General features: G+C 35.6%; 1 protein-coding gene across 1 annotated transcript in view; it reads left to right on the top strand.

The window, feature by feature from the left end:
• The first annotated feature begins 9,545 nt into the window (after positions 1–9,545).
• LOC150106975 (alpha-tocopherol transfer protein-like) overlaps positions 9,546–25,664 on the top strand; it is a 53,742-nt gene continuing 37,623 nt past the window's right edge. Inside the window, exons 1-2 of the mRNA XM_090393524.1 lie at positions 9,546–9,696; positions 10,478–10,720. Of these exons, the coding sequence (XP_090249650.1) occupies positions 9,546–9,696; positions 10,478–10,720 (394 nt within the window). The remainder of the gene's footprint in view (positions 9,697–10,477; positions 10,721–25,664) is intronic.

The following is a 25,664-nucleotide window of genomic DNA, read 5'->3' as shown; positions in this document are numbered from 1 at the left end:
ATAGTATAATCACTTTTTATTTATCTTTCTTTCTTTATATTAGGAACGAAAGAAAGGATGTTATAAATCCATCAATATTTCATAGCAAAATAACTGAATTTAAAATTAAAAACTTGTAAAATTGATCAGATAGCTTATGTCTATAACGAAATAAAGATAAAATTATAAACACTTCTATTTCTGTAATTTAATATTCCAAAATGAAATCGGGTGTCTTTCTTCGACTGTTATAATTTAAGCACTGATATGTATTGAGCATGGGCTTGCTAATACGGGTGGCTATACTGCTTCAGGAGAAATAAAATCGTGTCTTTTAATTAGTTGGATTCAATAGAAACTGTGATGCCGAAGATTGTATTCTCATAAATTTCTTATCAGTATTCAAGTTCCATGGAAAATTGTGATATTTATTACTTCAATTCTTTTATCATGCGGACGTGAAATTTCTATGATATGGTTTTCAACTATTACATTTGCATTACTATTCTTCTTTTCAAAGAAATACGGTTTATATGAAAGTTTTGTTACTAACCTGTTTCAGCTAATCACTTCCAACTTGAAGCTACCTTAGATTTCTTCCTTTATAAATAACGTCAAGAAGAATTTTTCAGTTAATATCAAGACAGCTTATCATTTGCTCAAAGAGAACAAAGACGCCAGCTTCGAAGACAACTCGAAGAAAAATGCCAAAATGGTTAACAACGGTTGGCTCATCGACTACAGACAAGATAAACTGGTGAAAAAACCAAGTGATGCTACTAGCAGCCACCATGGAGACCAGCATGCAGGCACCGCATAGGAAATGTGCAAGACTCATGCGGTCCAACATACGACTCACAAAATCCTACACATCCACATCACAACATCCGGGGCCTAAACTACAACTGGAATAGTGTCCACTACCATCTACCCTTCCTGGCAGAAACTCAAATCTCACCCCCCCCCCCAAGCACCACTTCTCTCAACCTTCCAAACTACTCACCCTTCAACAACTTTCGCCCCAAGGGTGGTGTCTGCGCATACATCCGCTCTAACGTACCTTGCCAGAGAGCACCCAACCTAGAATCACCCAACTTTGACCTTCTTTGGTTTAAAATATCCCTTTCCCACTCAGTCCGTCCAATCAGCTGATGTCTCTATCGCTCCTGCAACACAACCAACCACCCTGAGCTCTATAATTTCCTCTCCCTAAAAGTCGACTTTCTCCAATCCAACTTTCTCAAAAGCGAAATCATCCTTCAAGGAGATTTTAACATCCACAACACTAGCTGGCTTTCCTCCACCAGTTGTACAGATCTTGCAGGCAGATATGCCGAAACATTTGCCATCACTAACGACCTTACACAACTTGTCCAGATGCCAACCAGAATACCAGATAACTCAAACCACTCCCCAAACACTCTAGATCTCTTCCTCACTAATGACCTTTTCAAATACACAGTGAAAGTAGTACACCCGGCAAATCTGACCACAACCTGGTGCTCATCTCTCCCCATACAACACCATTTACACAGACACTCCCATACAATAGTAGTTTGGCACTATAACAGTGCCAAGTGGGACAGCTTCCGCAACTTCTATGCCGCATTCCCATAGTTGGACTATTGCTTCCGGCCTTCCAACCCAAACATATGCTCCGAGCTTATTACCAAAGTAATCCTCACCGGCATGAATATATACATTCCGCACAGCACTCTGAACTGCCACTCCCTAACGAAACCATGGTTCTCCAAAAGATGTGGCAAGGCTGTAGAGATGAAACATCAGACGCGCCACAACTGGCTGAAATCAAGAACCTCATCCTCATTCAAAGCTTACACCGAAGCCCATAATAGATGCAAAAAAAAACAAAAAACAATCAATGCTTCCAAAACAGAGTTCGAAAGAGCAAATAGCAGGAAACTAGCAGCCTGTCCAAACGGCACCCGAGCCTTTTGGTCTCTCGCCAAAGCAATTGGCCGTAACTTCTGCCCAACACTATTCCCACCCTTATCACACCCTGATGTGATACTAGTGCATCATCACCCACACAAAAAGATCTTGTGGCCTCATACTTTGCTTCAAATGCATGCGTAACTGATGATGGTAAATGTCCCCGCAACCATTCCAGACACCCAACATACAATTCCCACTATATCCTTTTGCACAGCACACTACACTCCTCGCTTGCATTTGATAAGCCTTACCATACACTACTCACCTCAACCTACAGAACATCAACCACTATCACCCTCAACTCCGATCTCCAAGCCATCCTACAATGGGTTTCGAATAACCTCATAAAACTCAGTTCTGTACCATTTCCCATAAAAAAGAACATTTTTTCCCCAGTATCCTTTTTGACGATACCCAAATTCCCAGACAGTTTGAGATCTTACTCCTTGGAATCACTCTGACATCAAACTTCTCCTGGCATAAACATATCTCAAACACTGCATCCTCAGCCTAAAAAACCTAGGATTTCTCTTTCGCTCAAAAGGCTACTTCGCCACCAAACAGCTATTAACATTATACAAGTCACAAATCCGTCCAACTATTGAATACTGCTGCCACATATGGGCCCTACCCCATATGTGTTCTAAAAGCTCTCTCAAAATGCTCGATTCAATACAGAGAAGAGCAATTAGACTTATCAATGATCCATCCCTTACCATCTCTCTCCCCACTTTCACAGAGACGTATGGTCTCTGCAATATGTATATTCTACAAATATTTTCATGGGAAATGCTCATTTGAAATAACATCAATAATTCCCAGGCTCAATACTAAGCTCAGTTGAACACGTGCAACTGCTGTGCAACATCCATTCAGAGTACACCTAGAAACAAACAAAATGAACAAGTTTCTTTTCCTCTTCCTTCATCCCTACAACTGCTACACTGTGGAACAGACTCCCACCTGCTGTGTTTCCCAAGGAATACAATTTAAAGTCATTCAAATAAAATGTAAAAAAATTCCTCCTTTCCCAACCCACTACCCATACACGATACTAATGTACGTAGGCTGTTAAATAAGTAATAAAACTATATTTATATAGAAAACAGATTACCTTTAATCGTCATATTTTTACATGATCTTTTTCGAAGCAACTACCATGAGACGCGATGCATTTGTCCCAACGTTACGTCCACTTCTTAAAAACATGTGAAAATCCGTTTTTTGAGAGTTCTTTCAAAACCGCCTCCGCAGCTTTTACACATGCTTTGTTGCTTTCGAAATGGCGGCCTCTTAGTGGCTTCTTGAGATGAGGAAACAGGCAGAAATCACAAGGTGCGAGATCAGGACTGTATGGAGGGTGTGGTAGGATATCTGTGTTGTTCTTCTGCAAAACGTCCACTACACAACCAGCAATATGTGGCCTTGCATTATCGTAGTGCAATAAGAAACCATTCTTCAGCAATGGACGCTTCCTTTTGACATGCTTGATGATAATCGCTGCTGTGTTGATCATTGTCTCTGTGATGGACGTTGAAGGTCTTCCCTCACGTTCAAGATCTTCCACATTTTGCCTTCCTTTCTTAAAAGTTTTATGCCAGCGAAAAACACTTGCCCTCGACATTGCTTCATCGTGGAAGCTTCGCGTATCATGTTAAAATTGTCCGATGCCGATTTTTGCAAACGCACACAAAATTTAATCGCATAACGCTGTTCAAAGGACGCTTCCATTTCGAAGACTGGTCGCACTTCGTAGGCGCACCGATGAGCAGTTGCGTTTAGTCACGTGGCACTCTGGCACATCAGCCCGTATACGCCATCTATCAATCTCTTTTGTTAATACATACAGCAACGTTTCTTTATTCCACAGAAATTAATATTGTGATGAGTGGTTTCGCCACAGTAAAATTAGTCTTATTACTTATTGAACAGCCCACATACTATAGGGTTGACCAATCAACCTCCTGTGTATGGACCCAACATAAAAAAAAGCTCTTTTGTTAATTTCAGGGTGTAGAATTTTCAAATGTCATCCATATGTCAAAATAGAATATTGTTTAAGTATTGACGAATAACAAAATAAATAAATAAAAAATGATGCTATTCAGAAAAGAAATTTTATTTTATACGATGCATATACACAGTAAAATTTTATTTATTTTACAAAAGGAAATTACTGGTGTGGTGGCAGAGTAGTTAGCACATCCCTCTCCTACACTCAGCAGGATGCATATTTGAATTCTGCCAGGGACATGGATTGCTGCCACTGTCTGCTTATTGGAGACCTGAAGTGACTTTAAAAAGTTACATGTTTATCTCTAGACAGGGTTCTTCCGCTAACGCCTTTTTATTCCCGTGTATAGGGAGTAGGTGAGGCCTTTTAGCCCTATCTAACTTTTGGAGACTGAGTGGGCAGTTCAATCTCCACTGGTACCCAATTAGAGATAGCTGGCCCAAGGCTATCACTAATTAAGCAACACGCAGTGAAGAGAGACGGCTCAGCAAGTGCCGCTATCTCCTGGTCCCTAACCCTAACACTCGTATTTAATGTCTGAAATAATGTGGGTTCTACGGTCGATTTTCTTGAGTTTACGGGACGAAAAACCCGAGTGTCCGGGAGAAAAAATTCGCTTGTCCATGCTAGAGATCATCTAACTCAGGAACCGGTCGAAAAAAAGGCTTAATAAAATTTCTTCTAGTCGCCGACTAGATTCGAAACCAAGAAGTCTTCATTCGTGCGGTCAAGCGCCGTGGCGTGCAAACGCCACATCCACTGAGCTACACAGAGAGGGTTTCCGTATAAAAATACAAAAATATAACAGAAATTATAAAAATAGAAAAGAAATCACTTGACCCACAGTACCAATGTATTTTAGGTATACATTCCCAATTCAGTGGGAACATATCAGCAACTTTGTATGTTTCTTGTAAGTACTGTGAAGATTCAGCAAATAAATTAATAATCTCTTGTACTTCAATTTAATGTTTCAAAATGTCGCTGTACCATACTGGTTCATCTGTTCATTCCACTCATCGCCTACTGTGCCATGTTTTTCGGGAAAGAAGTGTGCTTTATTTCAAAAGATATAAGTAGAAAAATATATTATGTTTACTATTATACTCACAGATGGCACTGTAGTGTTCCAAATCTTGTTTATTTTTTATTATACAGATTATAGATAAATAGAATAATGCATAATATCATGGCTTCCATTCGATCGACAGATGTCCATATTTATCTAAGGAAAACTATGTTTTTTAGATGAAACTCACAAAACAAAAGTGTATTTTTAATACAGACTCACGCATCACTGTTGCATTTTTCAGATCATGAAGCGAAGGATAATAATGAAGAGCCACTTTCTTTGTAGCTGGAGTATGAACTGATGAAGATGTTGTCGTGAATGTTGTGAATGTAGCAAAGGGTGTTTAACTGTGAATGTGGAACATCTTCTGGTTTAGTGCTGGATTACCGGATGGTTTCGGAATCAGGAATGTGGGATCAATGGAATATCGCCATGGAAGTATTTGTATGAAAGACAGAATAAAGACTGTGTGATAATGATTCAAGTGAAAATAGACAGGGATGACCTGTGCATTTATAATAAATACACTTTCAGGTTATGCAATACTCTACTGCTCAATTTGGAACCTTTGAAAACGATAAATAAATAAATAAATAAATAAATAAAAATAAATAAATAACATATATTTATGTTATTTATTTATTTATTTAAAATGATAGTTTTTATTTGGTTAAAATGTTAGTTAAATTTATTTAAAATGTTTATCTATTTTGAAAACGAATTTCAGTACGGAATGAAACTTCTCAAAATCATCCAGTTCTTAGATAACTTGTAATTATTTTAAATATAATTTTCACAAAACGTAAAGAGCGTCACCTATGGAGCAAGAGAATTCCACATCTAGAGTATAACAATTGTTTTTTTTTTCAGGAAAAATTGAGTTTTATTAATTAAGAAGGACGGAAAATATAACATATGCTAATAACCAATGACGTCACCAATTGTGACGTCACTTGTAGGAAATACTACTTTAATGGTTTCCATAGTTTCAGCGCGTTTTCTGCTTGGAAATATATGAAACGTATTTTATAAATAATCTATTTAAATAATGTGGATTATAAAAATATACTTAATCAGAAGATTTACAACTAATCAAAAGAAGTTCAGTTTTTACGCGTATATCCAACAACAGCAAATAGAATAGACTCCGAAACAAGCGTAGAAAGGGAGGAGCATTATTCTTTTCATGCGTCTGTTCTGTCCTTGGAATAGCGTATTAAGTGAAGGACAGGACTTGATTAACAACCTTATCAAAATGATCAAACACACACCAAACGACATGAAGAGAAAGGGAGAAAGAGGAAAAAAAAAGTCTTTTATTGTTGTTGTTGTTGTTGTTATTCTGTCAGTTTCAACTAACTTGTTGTCTTCATCTTCATCTGGGTTTTCCGAATTCATGGGATCCCGAAAAAAAAAGGTTATTGGTTTTCTATACTCTCATGTCACGAGACAGTCAACGAATCAAAACGCGTCATTATCCAGTGTTCTTCGAACCCATGACCATAATAATGACTTCGCATTGGTGAATAAATAAATTACCCACATTCGTCAACAACTGGTGTACTTATGAACATCAGACTAATGAATAAAAAGCTCATAAATCGTGTGCCAACAGGAGTCATTCTATACGAGGAACAGAAACTAGACAACTACAAACCTAGACTTCGTCCTCAGAGAGTTCTTCAGCAAATTATCAAGTGCCTCACCGAAGTAAGGGAAATTAAGGGTAAGTAATGTCCGTCAATGAAGCTAGAACGATTACCGTTAAGTCCGTATATAGTTTAGGTTTGAGTGATTTGTTTTAGACAGTCTTAATGTGAAATGACATCATTACAGCACGCCTCCTATTTATCGACGAGAATATTTCAGGATGCCACTAATGGCATCCTGAAATATTCTCGTCGATAAATAGGCTTAATCGTTTCTTAAAATAATCGATTAGACCTATTGATCAGTAATTATTTATTGAAAATAAATCTTAAATTTATTTAGTTTTGTAATGCAAATGTCGTTGAGAAATCCTGAAATATCCTGACACGAAAAGAAAACGGTTCAATTTATATTCTTCAGAGTAAAGTTCATTAAGAGTTACATATTCATTTCATTTCTGCTGATCATAAAACACGACGCAGTAATTTATATATTATTGTAATTTCTAATTTACATTAACATCAACTTAGATAGCCTGTCATCTATAAACCACAGTGACCTGGATTTGTAGATTTAATTATAGATTGGTTTTATAGAGGAGATAAGTTGCCTTTATGCGTAAGTTAAAGAGGACACCTTCTCCCAGTCTAGATTGATTTTAAATAAATTGCCCTTTACAATGAAGCAGGTTGTAGAGGGAATAATAATAATAATAATAATAATAATAATAATAAGAAGAAGAAGAAGAAGAAGAAGAAGAAGAAGAAGAAGAAGAAGAATTTTCAGTCAGGACATCAAAATGGAATTTGGTTTTCATAAATGCCAAATTTTATCTATTATTCGAGGAAAAATTAATGATACTAGCAATTTTAATTTTTGATCAATAAAAATATATAAAAGCAATTTCAGCTGACGAACACAGTAAATATCTAGGAATATTAAAAGCCAGTGACATTTTCCACTTGAAATTTAAACAACAGGCAGCAGCAGAATATACCAAAAGAGTTAGAAATATCCTGAAAAGAAATATGAATGGATTCAACACAATTAGAGTCATGAATTCTTGGGCTATACCAGTGATATCGATGCACAGCTGGAGTCTGCTGCAAGTGAGATAGATTGTGGAAGAAAAAGAAGAAATTAGCTTGAAAAGTTACATCGACAATAACTCTGAGCCAATGCTTCAAGCAATTACACAAGAGCGCCTTCTAAAAGCAACAGGAAACAAATCCGATTGCAAAAAGGAACAACTAAATAACCGATATGTGGGCTGTAAAAATAAACCTGAGGACCAAATTGAAGTAAACAAGACATGACAATGGTACAATATGGACATATTAAAAAACAAAATGAAGGATTTTTTCTAGCAGCTTAAGAACAGGCGTTACAAACTAATGCAATGAAAGCAAAAATTTTGAACATAAATAATAACATCAAATGCAGATCATGCGATCAGAAAGATGAGACTATAGAACATCTAATCATTGCCTGCAGCAAGATAGCTAATATATTTATATATATATATATACTCGTGGTGAAGGTGGAGTAAGCTCTGATTACTTTCCCACAGTATATCCCCTTGCGAAGATGTATGATGCTATGCATTAAAGTAAAGGCCACTACCCAGACCGATTTCGACCTTTATTGAGGTCTTGTCAGTGGGAGCCAGGTGGAAAGGGCCACTGGGTATGGCCCTTTCCTTTAATGCATAGTATCATCCATCTCCGCAAGGGGATGTGTTTTGCACTAAAGGAAATACTAAGGGAAATTGATCAGAGCTTACTCCAACTTTACCACGAGTTGCCTCAGACCTGAACTACGTTTAAGATACCAAGCAATTTTATAATATTGGTTTTAATCCTTTTTCCCAAGTATGAAAGCAAACTTGACTTACTTGTCTATGGTATATCCAAGGTAAAAAACTTTCTACTTTCTATACAAACACACACACACGCACACACACACACACACACACACACACACACACACACACATATATATATATATATATATATATAGAGAGAGAGAGAGAGAGAGAGAGGAAGATTATTTCGTCAGAGGTAAGTAATATTTATTAATATGTAGATGATTTATTATCTGTTATGTTCCCTGTTAGTATGACTTGTTCGATAATCTCTGTTCTTCTTCCGTTCTTATTCTGTGAATATTTTTAAGATCATTACAAAATTTTCTTACTATCCAAGTTCATATTTGTTCTTTCAAACCAAGAAAAGATTGAAAAAAAATAATTCATCGAAGGGAAGCGTGGATTGGTCCACGCCTTCTTCCTTTTTCGCTACTCATTTTTCCTCTGAGAAAATTTTGCACACAGGAAGTTGCCAAATAGATAATATTCTCGTTTTCTTTCAACCGCAGGAAGAAAGAAAGAAACAAAGACAGCGTCATTCGATAATAGTAATTTTCCAGAGATAGCATGCTGCACTTAGGTTTTGAGAAAGTGCATGTGTTTTTCTTTTTCTTTGATTTTTTTAATGGCGCAAAGACATCAAAGGTCATAATGCGCCGGGACACAGGTCACAGTAGTATGTCAGCAAAAAGTTTATAAATGAGTGTGACAGATTCGTGTTGTCATTTCTGGCTTCCCAGAGCAATACATCTCATTGGTATCCCATAAAAGAGATCAATCTGTTTGTCATGACAAAGTGAAGAATAGTAAAGAGATCTCGATGCGAAGTCAAGTTCTGAATGAAAGATGATCTCCAATGAGCAATAAGATTGTTGAAGATAATATTGACGTTGAAACCATAATGCTAAGTTGATACTGAATACGATATAGATCTTTTTAAATGAATAACTCATTTATTTCCTCTTCTTTTTTCCTCCTTTTATAGTCAGATTACAGTTAATGTCGGGATGCGGCACAGTGGTCCTTTGCAATCACACCTGAGATCAATTCATGACTCTACGCTGACTACAGCTGACATCCAGAAAGCAAAGACTGAATTAAATGAAGATGAAACTACTAAAGACAGCTGCATAAATGAACTCAAGAAAATGTTGAATGGTAAGTTGCATTTACTTTCCAGATATTTTAGATAATTTTCTCTCCGTGCATAGAGACAAATAATTTTAAAATCAACATTATTATTATTTTTATTTCGAACTATTTTGATTATAATAATGTTTCTATATATAAGTTAGGCAACACACATTATGCAATAATAATTTTCAAGAGTAGTCGAATGGTTAGTGGATCCGTTCTCCAACCAACACCTCGCAGCCTCGAATCTCGCTGTGGGTATGGCGGTTTGAGATTGTCTTTAAATGGGAGGAGAATTTCATTTTCCTGTGTGAAATCTCGCTTAGCTTATTGGAGACCTGAAGTGGTTTGAAAATGTTTTCACGTTTATCTTCTACATTGGCTTTTCGCTACTATGTAAAAAAGTACCAATATGTAATTTTATTCCAAGTTCTGGAAAAGCTAATCTAAGCTAATCCAAGCCACTTCAGGAAAAAAAAAAGAAAAAAAAAAGGAAAATCTCCTTAACCTCTCACGATACAATTATATTATAGATTTATAACATTTCGTGAGTGAAATTAAAATAAAAATATTATTTAATTAAGAAGTTTCCTTACTCTAAACATGTATAGTGTGGCAAACTGATGTTCTAAACAATGTCTTTGTTACTCTTAAAACATGTCACCTTACTGATTGTTATTTTGATCTTGGTAAATTTATTTATGGGAGGGAATTTATTAAGCAATAATGTACCGCATAATTTTTTGAGGATGAGTTAGTGAAAATTAGTAAGTAAAAATTTAGATTCTTGTATTTTCCCTCACAGGTGAAAAAGATATTCTTGCTCCTGATGACGTTGAATTTTATCTTCGCTTTCTTCGTGTTAGAAAGTTTCAAACGGAACCTGCTTTAGCCACTATAAAGAACTACTTCCTTTCTCGAATGGTGCACAATCAATACTTCCACAGCAATTCCATTGAGGAATTTCATCCTGTGTTTATTGAAAACACGTTTTTGCCTTTGCCGTACTGTGGACCAGAAGGAGAAGTTATTCTTATTGGAAGATATGGTACGTATCGGTCTAAGAAGTTTTAATTAACATTATGCAGGTCATAAGTCATCATTAGTATTAATATAGAGAAAGTTAAAAGCTTTTTTGATGGAAATACAAACCTGATGAAAAACAAAATACTCATGTCGTCTCATGAACTCAACCATTCCTAATAAACACACTTTAGTAGTAACCTCAAAGAATTCTCAATTATAATAAAACAAAAACCAAATCGTAACACTTTTTACTCGCCCAAAGCGAGTAGTAGAACTATTTTAGCCGAAATTTTATGTTAATCAGTATACGTCTGCTCTTCATCTATTTTCGTGGTTGCCACTTAGTTAGTTACTAACTTAGGAATGAGAAAGCCTCTCTTACCTCTCCCCCTCACACACACACACACACACACACACACACACACACACACACACACACACACACACACACACACACACACACACACACACACACACACACACACACACACACTTTTTTTATCATTAGTGATCAGCTACAATGTGATGAGAAGTACTTTCACCTGAACCCTAATGTACAAATGAGAGAAAATTATAATCTGCATCACTTAACGATGTTTAGCGTGCAAATGAAACGTCAAAGCTCTAGGAGTAATACACCAAATCATTTCACTGGTTTGCTTTTTAATTGCTGTGAACTGGTAAAAAGATTTTGTCAAAACGAGTCCAGGAAATAACCTCCATACATATTCATTTTGTTGAAGTCGTATCCCTGACTAGTTTTCGTGTGAATTTTTTTATTATTCCGTTGGATCATTTTTTTACCAAATGAAACATGGTAACCTGGCTTTTAAAACGTTCGAAAAACATTATCCTCATCATGGCTCATGACAATACATCATCAAAATATAATTAAAATATCACATGGTCGTTAGTTGAACTGGTTTATATTTGTGCCTTTAACAAACAGGTTTACAGGATTTTTTCCCGTCTAGACTTGTCAAGGCCGGGAACTACAAGGGTGGGGAAAGCCAAAAAGCGACGTTTTTTTTTCTCTGTGTGCACAGTAGTAGTTAACCTACAATAAACTGCATGGAAACAAAGTGAATACGCGAATATTTTTACACTATTTACACATAATATTATTTTACTAATAATATTTATAGAGAAACGGTGAATAATCGTAAAACTGATCAGATTTGGGCTGATTTTTAATATAATTTAATGCTATTTTTATTCCATTGTGTAATGGATGGTCTAACATCTGCTAAACTACGCATTTTATTTTTTGCAATTACTTTCCTAGATTAACATCTATTATCTCTCGCCTAAGCAACAGACAAGTACGCGCTATTCCTTGGCTATTTTCAAGCATTTTTTTTTTCCTAATTATTTTTTTTTATTTTAATAAACGTCTTTTACAACATGTACAAATAAATAAATAGTGATTCATGAAATGAAAATTGCGATGCATTAAAACTAGTTCAGAAAAAAAAAAATACGTGACTCAATAATTTTTCTTACATTAGTTTATTATTAAAAAAAAAGTTTCCTTCTCGTTGAAAACGAGCGGTTTTATAAGTAATTTTCGAAATAATGTATTTCAGTCGGGAACAATACTAATATTTTGTCTTCTTCGTAACCGTGAAAAACACAGATAATCGTGTTTACTATAAAAGAAAAAGGTAGGGATGAACAACATTATACTAGCTGCCAGCAATTCTTGGAATAACACGAGAGAAAGACATCTGAATACACTCCGGCTAATTAGCTTTCGTAGCTATGCTGTAATTTAGAATAACATTAGCATATCACGAAGTGTTTCAGTATATTATGGACAGTCTACGTGAGCGCTTCCCAAATTGTGGGCCGTTAGTTTTGTTGTGGGGGGGCGTGAAATAATGAAAACAAATTTAAAATGTTTTAAGACTAAGTAGGTATTTTTTTTATCTTAAATGAAACGTATTTAATTTTTATCGTTTATTATTTCTCTCTTTCTTTTTTCTTTTTTGTTATTTTTTATATTTTAATGGAAAAAAACACACATTGGCGTTGGTTCACAAATTTTGCTTCCTGCGTATTTCGGCGCTTAATGAATATTAGTAAATATATGCTTATTCATGTAAGTTTGATTTGAAAGGTATTGATAAAAAGCACAAAAAAAGCTTACAAGGAAAAATCTTACGTTCATTTAAAACTGCCAAGTTTTTCGCGCTTTAAATTAATGTTTCATCGCTAGTGTACACAAATGTGGGCATTGCGCGAGAAAGATGTTAAAGAAAATAATATTTTACTATCAACAGAAAATAAAAAGGTAATAATTAACCACTTCACAAATTCTATGGTTTTTTCGAAAAATATTTTTCTAATTTGAATGAAGATGAAGAAGATGATTGGATAAGAACACCATTTGCTCCTTCTCTACAATTTAGCAATCATCCATGATCATTCCCAAGACGACAAACAGAATGTCATTCATTAGCAAACGCAGCCTTAAATATGCTAATTCCTTTTGTATCTACATACCTTTGCGAAACAGCATTTTCATCGTAATTGGTAATTAAAAATAAACACAAGTCCTGCTTATCAATGGAAGCATTGGAAAGAAATCTAAGAATTGCAGTTCCAAATATTTCACCTGATATCTTTGTGTAGCAGTATTGAAACACATCCATCACGTTACATTGTTATTAAACTTCTTTTATGTTTTTAATTCTTACTTTGTTTATTACCTATTATTTTACGTTTCATGTGCGTGTACTGCAAATGTACAATAACAATATATCTATCTATATAAAACTATAAGATAATGTGCCATGTCAAATGTGTTTTAAGATGCCAAAAATGTAATATTTCCATTTAATTTTTGCAATATTCGCTGCGTATGTTTTGTATTGAATATAAATACAATAAAATTTATAATAATATTGTCTGTATTATTTTTTTTTCGATGGGGGCATTGAAATATTTTAATTTTTTCAAAGGGGCCTTTACATCCATAAGTTTGAGAAGCACTGGTCTACGTAAGAGAATGAGTGTAGCCACTAGTGCCCTCTAGCGTATCTCACTCAGATAAAACAATTAACAAATTTTTAATTTAATAAAACCAGAAATAGCTGAATAAACCGGATCGTTTAATGTGTTCTTAATTATTAAAATTATCATTTTAATAATTAGGAAACTCATTACTCTGGTTGTCATAACTTCGAGATTAACAAAAGCATAAGCAAATATCTGCAAAGGAAAAATTAACAGTTTAATCTCAGTGAATATCAAATCGGTAATCATTTTTACCAATTAAAACGGGAGTAGAATTTCATTTATTCATTTATTTATTTACTCATTTATTTATGTAGTTGTTTGTTTTGGGCAGGTTTAGCGGATCCCACGAAAGTGAAATTTCACACACTCTGTCGTGCCTTCATGTTAACCTTCGAATGGCTTTTGAGCAATCCAGTTCATCAAATCCACGGAGGATCTGCAATTATTGACCTAAAGAACTTTTCTTGGAGTCATATCAGGCATTATCTCAAAATAAAAGAATTAATAGAACTGCTAAAGATTTTTGAGGTACGATTCTTGGGTGTCACCAGATATGCTTAATATTTAATGGAAATATAAATATAATATTTTAGACATAAACTTTTTCAAAGCCTCTTCAACACTAAGAGCCAGATATAATCTATTATTATCCTCGAAAAATTGGTATTTTTAAATACTTTGCTGAGCTAGATCCCTAGATACCGTTAACATTACTAACATATCGCACTTATTCGGAGAAACGCAAGAAGTGAAACTGTTCAGATATACAAAAATAGAAGAGAGAATAAATAAATAACTAAATAAGATGAGGAAAAATGAAGAGAAGCTTATTCTGTTAGATTGATCTATGAAAGGGCAAGTCTTCTCTCTCTCTCGGAAGATTTGTGCTGTCAATAATTAAAAGGCACGCAGTAGAAAAAGAGCATCTGTGTGAAAAGAGTGACGTAACTGGTGAGAGATGAACCCTCTCTCTCTCTCTCTCTCTCTCTCTCCTGTGCTGATTCAAGAATTTTAAGATAAGCTTATTCACTCCATATATGACAAAGAAAGTTAACATTTTTACGGAATTAATAAATATTCTGACGTAGAATGGTGCAGAAAACGAAGGGAAAGCTTAATTTCATGGATTTTAGACATGTTATCGCCAAGAATGATTGGAGGTTGAATACATTCCGAGAGAAGTTTCGTCTCGAAATTCTTTCAAATAGTTTGATATTTTCAAAGTGCTCGTTCTGCCATCATTGGATTAATCCAACCCTTTACCTCTGAATGGTTTGGAGATCATTATTTATAGTTATAGAGGTAGATGAAGGCACTATTTCAGACCTCCAGTAAGCAAACTGATAGTGTTATATCACAGGTTGAAATTTCTGCCTTCTCTAACAGAATCTTTATTTTTCCTATGAGATAGATAATCCACTGCCACTTCCTGCATCGATTTAGACCTGTAGGGCGTCTACATTTTGGTGAATGTGAAGATGCAGGTAAGGATTTGATTGCTGCAAATTTGTTGGATTTCATTTAAGTCCAGCACATACTTAGTTATAGTCGTTCTGAATAGCATCTCTGACTTCTTAAACTGCCGAGGTTGAGCTCGGCTAGAAAGCCTTTCACGAATACAACGCAAAGTATACTTTTGGTTTTATTTTATCTTTCAGATTGTCAAATGAAACCTGAAAGGAAAAATAAAATGAGTTACTTCACGAGTACAATATGAACATCGAGAATCTCTCTCTCTCTCTCTCTCTCTCTCTCTCTCTCTAATGCTAACTCTGAAACAGCATTTCAGTGTTGACTTTTAAGAATTGACATATTGGTTCATATATGACTTTGATGATGTCGGAGACGATAAATAAACCGGTTTATACTTTATTATTACAGACTGACACTTTTATTTTGTTTCTTTAAATGTTGTTCATGAATTGTTGATACCGATTGTGTGTGTGTGTGTGTGTGTGTGTGTGTGTGTGTGTGTGTGTGTGTGTGTGTGTGTGTGTGTGTGTGTGTGTGTGTGTGTGTGTGTGTGTGTGTGTGTGTGTGTGTGTGTGCGCGTGTGCGAGCCCAGAAACTAAAAAAATAGGTCATCTTACAAACACTTTATTTTATAAGGTGTCAATTAATTTAAAACGTCATCAATTAAAGTATCATCCATCTTAGGCTGGATGATACTTTAATTGTTAGTGTAAATACTTTACTAACATTGCGATATAAGTTTCCTACTGTTAGTTTTGACGGAACTAGTCCCATTCTCTTTCTGTTGTCATATGCTGCTTAGATTAAAGTAATTTTTTCTTTTTTTTTGTTTCAGAAATGCCTTCCTATCAGATATAAGGAAATTCATTTCATTAATCAGCCACCAATATTTGACTTTGCTTATTCTTGCATAATCCCATTCGCTAGTCAAAAGTTGAAAAAGCGAGTAAGTTCTTTAACTTTACTATACACAAAAACAAATTGTCTCTGTTCATTGCATACTTCCAATATTATGTAACTCATTCACAAATGTACTTAGAGTAGGAATATGTAGTTATTAAGGATGTTCTCATCGTAGATTTCCGATAAGGCGTTCGTATTTATCACCCAGGAGTAAAGGAGAAAACTAATCGAAATATATATTGCCGGTATATACGGGAATTGAGGTGAATGAAATGGAGACGAATAGTATATCACAGAACCATAATGTGAATACATCTGTGGGATTTGATGATATGCCAGCTTGAGTCTTACGTGAAGCGGCAATGGAATTGTCAGTGCCCTTGACCATATTGTGTTATCAAAGTCTCAGCTCTGGGCTAGTCCCGGGGGGGTTAAAAAGGGGAAAATAGTTCCATTGCATAAAGGCGGCTCCAAGACTGCTGTTGCAAATTATCGACAGATCAGCATACCAGGAGTCGTTGTCAAGGTATTGGAGACGTTAGTGAAAGTCAAAATACAGGAATGAATAGATGGAAATGGGATATTGAATGGAGGGAGAGCAGCATGGTTTTGTGAAGGTTAGATCATGCCTCAGTAACTTGCTCACGTTTTATAACACAGTGAGGGCTGAAGTGGATAAGGATAATGGGTTTACAGTGATACTGCTAGACTTTGCTAAGGTCTTTAATAGGATACCACATGGAATTCTAATCAGTAAACTGCATCACATGGGGATGGATATAGGATTCGTAAGATGGATAGGTTGATGGAGAGATTTCAGAGAGTAGTTTATTCAGCAGTAGAGTCCAAAAGAAGGCCTGTGACTAGTGGTGTCCACAGAGTTCTGTTCTTGGACCACTGCTGTTTAATTTGTTCATTAACGATAGGAAAGGATCTGAGATGAACTGTTCATTTATTTGTTGATGATGCAAAGTTGGGTAGAGCAATAGTGAGTACACATGATGTCAAAATTTTGCAGGATGATTTCGATATATTGTCAGACTGGGCTAAGGAGAATTAATGTCAGTTTAATGTGGCAAAATGTACGGTTATGCATTTTTGGATGAAAAGATTAGCAGTAGTATACCACATTGGTGGAAATGTACTCCAGGAAATTTACGAAGCCAGAGATTTGGGAGTGTTGGTGGATAGGGAGTTGAAGTTTAGGAGGCACATAGAAAAAGTGACTAAATCAGCTCATCAGCTCACTTCGGTCTAGAAGAATACTTTGACGAGAAGAGAAAACCAGGTTATTGTACCTCTTTATCGAATAAAATTGAACAAAAAGACCTTGATAAGACACCATCTTGACTACTTTGAGAGATCTGGGCGCCAGGTTTCTTGGTGATGGGGAGGACGTAGAGTGGATCCAGAGGCGAGTGACCAAGATGGTAGCTAGTCTATGCGATGAACCTCACAAGAACAGGTTGAAGATCTGTGGGTTGCGAAAATCGATTGATAGGTGGAAAAGAGATGATATGAATCAGACATTCAAATTACTCAGAGGATTTTACAAAATTAATTCAGAGGAAATTTTTCAGAGCAGATCTGGTGGTGGGAAAACGAAGGGACATCCATGGAAACTGAGCAAGAGTGTAGTTATCAAGGGTGTTTGAACTAGGTTTTTTACTTGAAGAGTGGTGAATGAGTGGAATAAGCTGCCAGATCTGTTGTGGATGCCATGACTGTGAATGAGTTCAAAGCAAAGTGGGATAGATACTGTACGAATGCTGAATAGTTCTTGACATGGTGTTTAGGGCCTCCCTCGATGAGCCTAAGGACTCCTTGAAATTGCCCATAATAATAATAATAATAATAATAATAATAATAATAATAATAATAATAATAATAATAATAATAATAATAATAATAGGTGTCCACGCTTTCATAATTGTAGTATATATCTTGAAATCGATCGAGCCATTCAGAGACACCTCTTAAATCCTCTTCAGATATAAGGAAACATGACTAGCAACAAAGTATTCTGTTAATGGGAGAGCGTATGCACTTTTAAACGAAAACTGAGCAGATCATGTAATTGCATCGCGTGATCTGCCCATTCCACATCAATTTAGAGACGTGACTTAAAAAAGGAGCTGCTGCTGTATCCAAAAAGTATGGACAATCTAAAATAAGAATAATTGGTAGCATCAGATTTTCAAAGCTATCGTAGAAGAGTATGAAAGTTATTGGAAGGAAAAATCCCAGGAGAAAAACTAAAGCCTTTTAAGATCTGTTTTTGACTGATGTTCTTTAGTTGACTGATGTCTTAATACTTATTGTAAATCAAGATTAAGTCATATTAGTCAAACTGTCAGCTAGAAAAGACAACGAAGTCCCAGACAATATAATCGTGGCAAGCCACTTGCTGGAAAAACTTCTGTAGGAAAAATAAAATCCTAAAATCGACTGAAGTGGTTTGGATATGGCAAATTTCACCTTTCCCACGTGTGTCGAAAAACGCAAGAAAATGCAAGTTAAAGCTGGTAAAATGATGGTGAAAGCAATTTTTATATGAAATATAATGGTTCTGGTGGTATTTATTAAACACTAAAGACTCTGTAAGGGTAAACATGCCTTATCGTGTACAAATTTCATAACGTTACACTCCTATCTTTAAGACGGTCATCAAGGGAGATGGAGAATTTGAGGAGATCGAGATTCAATTATTATTAATTTAATTTGGTTTATCTTTTAACTTACTCGAACATTCTTAACAATTACTCCAAATAATGTTTACAGATTTATTTTATAATAGATGTACAGTATTTACGATGATTCACATTTCTAACGTGGAATTATATTTTACTTATCATTCCAGATTTTCATTCACGGAACCAATCTAAGTTCCTTAAACCGGTATATTCCTTCCACTTACCTACCGTCGGAATATGGGGGAGATGTTGGTCCTCTAGATGGAGCCACAGCGTATAAGCATTTATGCGAATGGCATTCGGCATACGTTTCCAGTTTCAAATACGGTTATGTAAATAGCGATAAAAATTGTGCTGGTAAAGCTATAAAGTATATAAAAGTATGAAAATACTTAGATACTGCTTGAAAATTCGATTATATTTATACCGTGTGCCATGTCAAACTGAGAGATAATGAATGTAAGCTAATCACTTTTTAGTCGTATTTATTACGAGTACGTTGATGATGGGCAGAGCCATGAAACAATCGTTTACTGAATGTGTCATATATTTGCAGTTAAATTTTTACTATTTATGTATTTAGCATTTTTCTTAATAAAAAGTAAAATGACCTTTGTATTACTGTCTGGTATGACATTGATTTAACTCGACAGATCGTTATGGCTCTTACAGAAAAAATATTTCATTACAAATTTAAAGAAAAAAATAATTTGACAGTATTTCAATTAACACCAGATTTACAAATGGATATTTTTACTTTAAATTTATACATCTGAAAAATTATACACGTTCAAAAATTCTTTCTTTTTACAAACTATTTTTTGTCAGCGGTTGATTCAACCACCAACATTTACTTCAGCAATCTCAATTTATGTAATGTGCTTCATTATCTTTTCCTTTCTTGTAAATGGGTGATCTTGCTTCTCATCAAGAACTATTTTTGTAAACCTAATCGATGAGAATCAAATCACTAGCATGAAATATAGGCTGGCAAGTTCAAGAATTAAAGCTACGACTTCACCGAACAGGAAATTAGAAAATAAAAGAATGAAAAATATGAAATTATAAACTTCCTGATTTTTCTTAGAAGATGCAATATCTTAAAAGGAACTAAAGGAGGTTAATTTAAACCTTCTGACGTCTGAAAAACTAATTATAGTGATAAACCAGTAAAACTAGATGCGGCATCATCTAGTGTTGGAAATTTCCTTGAGTTCAAAACGAGGAAGTATTCGTATAATATCATAACAGGGAGTAAAATCATTTTGCTAGGAAAATAGAAGTTACTTTTGAATAATGAACTTTGTACACATCGTTAATGTTTTTTCTGTCTCATGGTGGACTCTTACCCACCATATTTTTAATTCTTGATTAAACTATTCGGAGAAATGCGAAAGAACCTTCATCACCTGTCTGATTGCGAAATCATTATCAGTCACGAACCCATCGGACTGCCTTGAGGATCAGCGTCCGCTTACGCAAGGAGTTTTCACGTTTGTGTCCCTCAGGCGGAAGACAGTTCAACATGCTCCCATGACCAACTTAAACCGAACTCATTCTGTTTACATTTAGGCTGCTCGTAGACTGTAAAATGGAAACCTTTAATATCTTAAGGAGTATGACGAACAGAATTGTGCTTCTGGAAAGAGATACTGGAAATAAATTACAAAAAAAGGAAAATTAAAGAAAGAAAACTGAATAAAGGAAAAAAAATGTTTTTGAAACAGTGAAAATGAAAATTAAATCTAAAGTGCAATGGTGAAATGACAACAATTTGTTTTTATTTGAATGTAAATTTTGCCGTTGTACAAAAATGCATGCATGTGCCAGAAGCAGGAAAAAGATGTTATTGTGTTGTTTGTAATAGCAACGCTCATTTTATCCTTAATTCGACGTTGTTCTTCAGATGTATTAAATAATATATAAAGAGGCTGATTTCCAATCCGAGAAAGAATAACAAAGTGTCTACAAATACGGTAGAACGTGTGATTCTGTGATTCTTTACAGACAATTATTCAAAGTAATTGCTCGTGTGCTTTTAGTTGTGCATACTTGGGTGCTTCTGTTCGCATAATTGGAGAGTCGTACCTTGAGTGGCCATTCTGGAAAATAATTGCAGTTGCGTTTGGAAACATTCAAACAGATTAATGTCAGGATTCATATGGTGTACAGGATCTACCTTAATATAAGGAGAAATAAAAACAAAAATGTTTGCACTTTATTGCAAGACGAAAATTTGATGAAAATTAGTCGGAACGAAATGTGGTTTTGTCATCTTCAAAACTATTTAAAAACACAACAGATGAGCTATTTTAATTTGAATTCCTCCCCTAAAATGTATTTACACTATAATAACTTAGTGGATGGAGGAATAGGTGATTCGGGAACCTTGCTATATTAGATCAAAAATCGAACTCTTTCTATCCACTCCAATCCTTGGATGATAATCTCACATCAAAAGAATGAAATTCTTCTAAAATTTAGAAACATTCATAGTGGAATTCGAAATTACCCAAAGGTACTTTGAAAGGCAGAGATGTTATCCACTCCGTTCATCAGGCCATCAAGTGATCTGGTGCCAAATTTGGAAAGCGTTCGATTCGTCCGCCATGAAAAGACTTTTGTGCTCACATCTTTATTCTGTAGTCAGAACGTTAAATATGTTTCCCAAGATCGCAAGTTGTCGATCTCACAATATGCAGTGATTTAACTGCAACAGAGAGGTAGGTAAGAAACAAACCACACATACAGAAAATTCAGATCCTGTGTAGTAACAGTTATTACTAAATAGTAGATCATCTAACGGCCTCACACCACATAATTATTTATTAAATGCCTGAAGCAACTAAAATGTTTGGACTTCAAAATAAAGTTTGTTTATTGAATTTTGCCTTTTCGTGCCCCCTTGATAGGTTAGGCAATTTATAGACATTAGCAGCGTATAAGGAACTTAAACATTTCGTTTGAAGAGCTGCTGACTTTATTTCTTGGGAAACATATGAGATAAGATGAGATAAGAGAAGTGTTCTTGTTGTTGACTGACTAGTCTCAAATTTGAGCCAGGAGATGGAATAAATGCAACCATAATTCTGAGCCATAAATTAATTCTAAAACAATAATAATAATAATAGGGAATCAGTATGCATAGCTAACATGAAAATGCTACATTATAGAGCTCTTAATAACAATGAAAAAAATAATAAAGAACAAATTAATGTCTTAATGTGATGCAACACTCAATTTAGTTATTATGCAGTTAGAGAAGAACAGTCAGTAGAAAGTATAAATGAGGAGGAGAAGAAATTTGTTCGGTGGATTTGAGGTAAATTGTGAAGAAGAAGCTTCGAGTAGTTGCTGCAAGTGTTCGCCGGTCTTATTTAACAGACAATGGAAGAATTAATGATGCCTCTTTAGATGAATGTTGACCTTCAAAGTATTTGTAGAATATACAAATAGAAGAACTGAATGTTCATGTGAGAGTAAATTTATGAGAGAGAGCTCATGATAAACTAATTGCTCTCTTCTGTATTGAGTCAAATTTTTAGGGTGCTCTCAGGGCCGCCACCCAGAAGGTGGGAACTATATCCGATAGTTGGGCGCATTTGAAATATGTATAAGATTAATAGCTATTCAGTGATAAAACAGCGCCTTGAGCTAACGAGAAATTCTAATGTTTTGTAGATCCGATGAAGCAAGAGTTGTAATATGCTTATTTCAGGTCTGATGATAGAGTAATTGAAACGAAGAGAGGTCTCGTCTTGTATACACGTTTTGATGTTCTCGAGAGCAAGATTGGAAGAAAACGGTTCTCTTTTGGGGCGATATAATGAGAATCCCCATCAAAGAATGCTCAGGGATCAGAAAGGACAGTAAAAGTTGTTATTCTGAAGATCGTATGCTTTTTATAGCACATAGTTTGTTGAGTGAGAACGAGAATTGTAGCGCATTGTCATTAGCAAAGTTGTACATTGGTTTAGTAGCCAACTTACGTAGGTCACTGATATACAGAAGGAAAAGAGTGAGTGGATGAAACAGAGCCCTATCCAACACCAGCGTTGCATAGATTGATTATAAGGAATCCTCATCTATCTTGCCTATCGAGTATCCAGTAAGAAAGCTGGCCCACAAGTTGAAGTGACAGGAAAAGAAGAGACGAAATCACAGTTGTTATTTGTCGAAAGTCCTTTCGATATTAACGACGACCACCTCAGATTCGCCAATAGTTTCTATAATTTTTGTCCCTGGATCGATGGAATACATAACGTGATGTATTTCAATAGTGATCATTGTTTATTAGTTGATTGCTTAAGGGTTGCGTAGGGATTTGATGCTGATGGTTACTTTAGAGAGAACCGAGTAACAGAAACTGGACAGTAGGTTGATGGTAAATATTTGTTTCCCATCTTACTTAGTAATAGGTTGTACATGGTCTAATTTCCATGAATGACGGATACCAGTGGAGCATGAAAGTGCAAAATAAAAGCGACACGCAACTGGACTTACTCTGGAGCAGGATGTCGGTATGAGAAGGCTTGAAACATACCCTCTGATGTCTCTGAAATAATAGGTCATACAAGACCTTACATAGTGACTGTCTGGAACGGTTGGGAAGCATTGATGAGGATTAGCCAGACCGGAATTAGAGAAAAAGAAAAAACTAGCTTTTTCTGTGTAGTGATGATGAAGCCATCCGAGTATAAACGTGCTAAAAACAGTGTTAGATTCAGCTGATAGTTTTGGCAAGAGACCAGAAGGCGTGACTGCTATTTGGAGAGGATGCAAGCTTCCTGCTTTTAGCTTTTTTTTTTAAATTTCAAGAACCGATAGTTTTCTAGCAGCTATACTGTAATTATTTTTCTAATTAGTGAGCCAGTATGCTCTAACTGCGGTATGCTCGAATCTTCGCTTGTACAGCATTGGCGCGCGCCTTTTGGAAAACCACCCCTTAGTTAGGATCTTGGAATAAAGAAAATGTTCCCTTACTAATGAAGATTATTTCAATAACATGTTCGAGTATGTCAGGATAAGAAGACTTGAAACATATCCCAACCAATGGAATGAGATAGCAGTGGCGAAGATTATTCATTTTGATACTTTTCTGTTTCATACAATACATGGATGAGATTGATACTGTACATGCTGCTCGTTGGGAAAATAGATCTGTTCCAGCTTACGGTATAAATTACCTAAAGTTCGCAAAAATATTCACAGTATACTTAAAACGATCACTATTAAGGAATAGGTCCTGGAGTGCTTGGAAAGTTGTTGGGGATCGTGTGGTATTCGAGTAGCCATGTGAATGATTTTTGTAAGGTCATTCTTGATGGTAAATGTCTCAAGCATCTTTTCCTCCCTTATCGTTGCAGTTGGAAGAGGAAAACCAACTGGCGTTACGAATAAAATCCGCTAAGGAAGTAACCTGCGTGCTATGAATGTTTACAGAAAAGAAATAAAAAAAAGTCGGAATGGTTAGTGGCATGAAGAGAGCGATGTGAGACAGCAAATTATTTGGGTTGGGTAGACAGAAATAGTATAGAGATTATAAGTTAAGGGAGGTCACAATCAAGATATTCTAAGTTGGATATATTAGAGCAAACGTATGCACAGATAAACGTATGCACAGATGCCAGCTTTTAGTAAATGTGTCAAAGTGTTGTGTAAATGTTCAAATTAATAATGCTTGAGTAAGTTGCAATTTGAGTTTCAATCAATTAAAGCAGATGAGATTTTATATACAGTAGATGGAAATCAATTACTGAGGTTGAAACTGAGACTTCGTGTGTTTGAACATATTTTAGATTTGGCGGGTTCTCTGACGTTTACCGTTGATTGTATGGGCCAAGCACTTTCCCTATACAGTGTTTGGGTTTGAGTTTTCACGGTATTTGATTTTCCCACCAGCCTTCCTTGTTTCTAGGCATTCATCCATTCTTTACTAATGATCTGACGTTTATCCTCCAGTTGATGACGTACTAGACGACCTTGCTTCCCTTAAGAAGATCCGGTCAGGCTCGTGTAAACATCACGGGGATGGAGTGCCCTTGAGTTTAATATTTACATCCGTTATGAATTCGGATCTGCTCTTCAGTTTCGCAGGTGAATTTCACCAGCCACGGGAAGTTCATCCAATCTTTACGTCTGCACGTGAGTCAGAAGGGGCGCCGGCTGATAATTTTTTTGTGGTGATCGAAGTTAGATGTTTCAGAAAGCTTATTAACGACGTCCTTTCGCGTCTGCTTCCGAGACGTTGAGGATAACGCAGCTTGCTAGTCATTATCGGTATTGACGTCATCGTTCAGGTGCTGGTCGCGAATCACTTTGAGCTTTATTTCCGTTATGAATTCGGAATTGAATTAGTTTACTCGGCTCATCAACAATAATAGCAATGATTTAGATGTTCGAGAATGTGCATTCGTTTTTCAAGATGTAAGAATTATTTAACTGAGGAAATAGACGGAGGACAGCAAACTGGCTTTCGAGATTGGCCATAAGTGCACTGATTCATCGATCATTTAAGCGCCGACCGTCAACAGAGCCACACATAAAACTCTTTTTGTTTCCCTGATATCCAGTCTATTTCCCTGATATCCAGCAACTAAGACACTTCATATGGGTGATAGGTCTGATTAGTAATTGATGATCTGCTTTCGGTAGCGATACCCGATACGTTCCGGTATGTTTGGGCTTCATGCAGAAGGCTTAGAGGAATATCAGTGCGTTCTGTTCGAGCGATTGCTCACATTCCTTTTATGAAATGGTCTGGTGTTCTTGGGCCACTTAAGAACTGTTAGTTTACTTTTTTTTTGGTGTTTACGTTTCAGCAAAAACACTTTAAACACGATTAAATAAGAGCACAAATTCAAGTTAACATATTCT

The sequence above is a fragment of the Typopeltis vanoorti genome, chromosome 5 (genome assembly GCF_054136105.1).
Source record: "Typopeltis vanoorti isolate ZY-2024b chromosome 5, IOZ_Tvanoo_1.0, whole genome shotgun sequence".
NCBI lineage: Eukaryota > Metazoa > Arthropoda > Arachnida > Uropygi > Thelyphonidae > Typopeltis > Typopeltis vanoorti.
The sequence above is the reverse complement of the archived record's forward strand: the minus strand, read 5'-3'. Positions and strand labels throughout refer to the sequence as shown.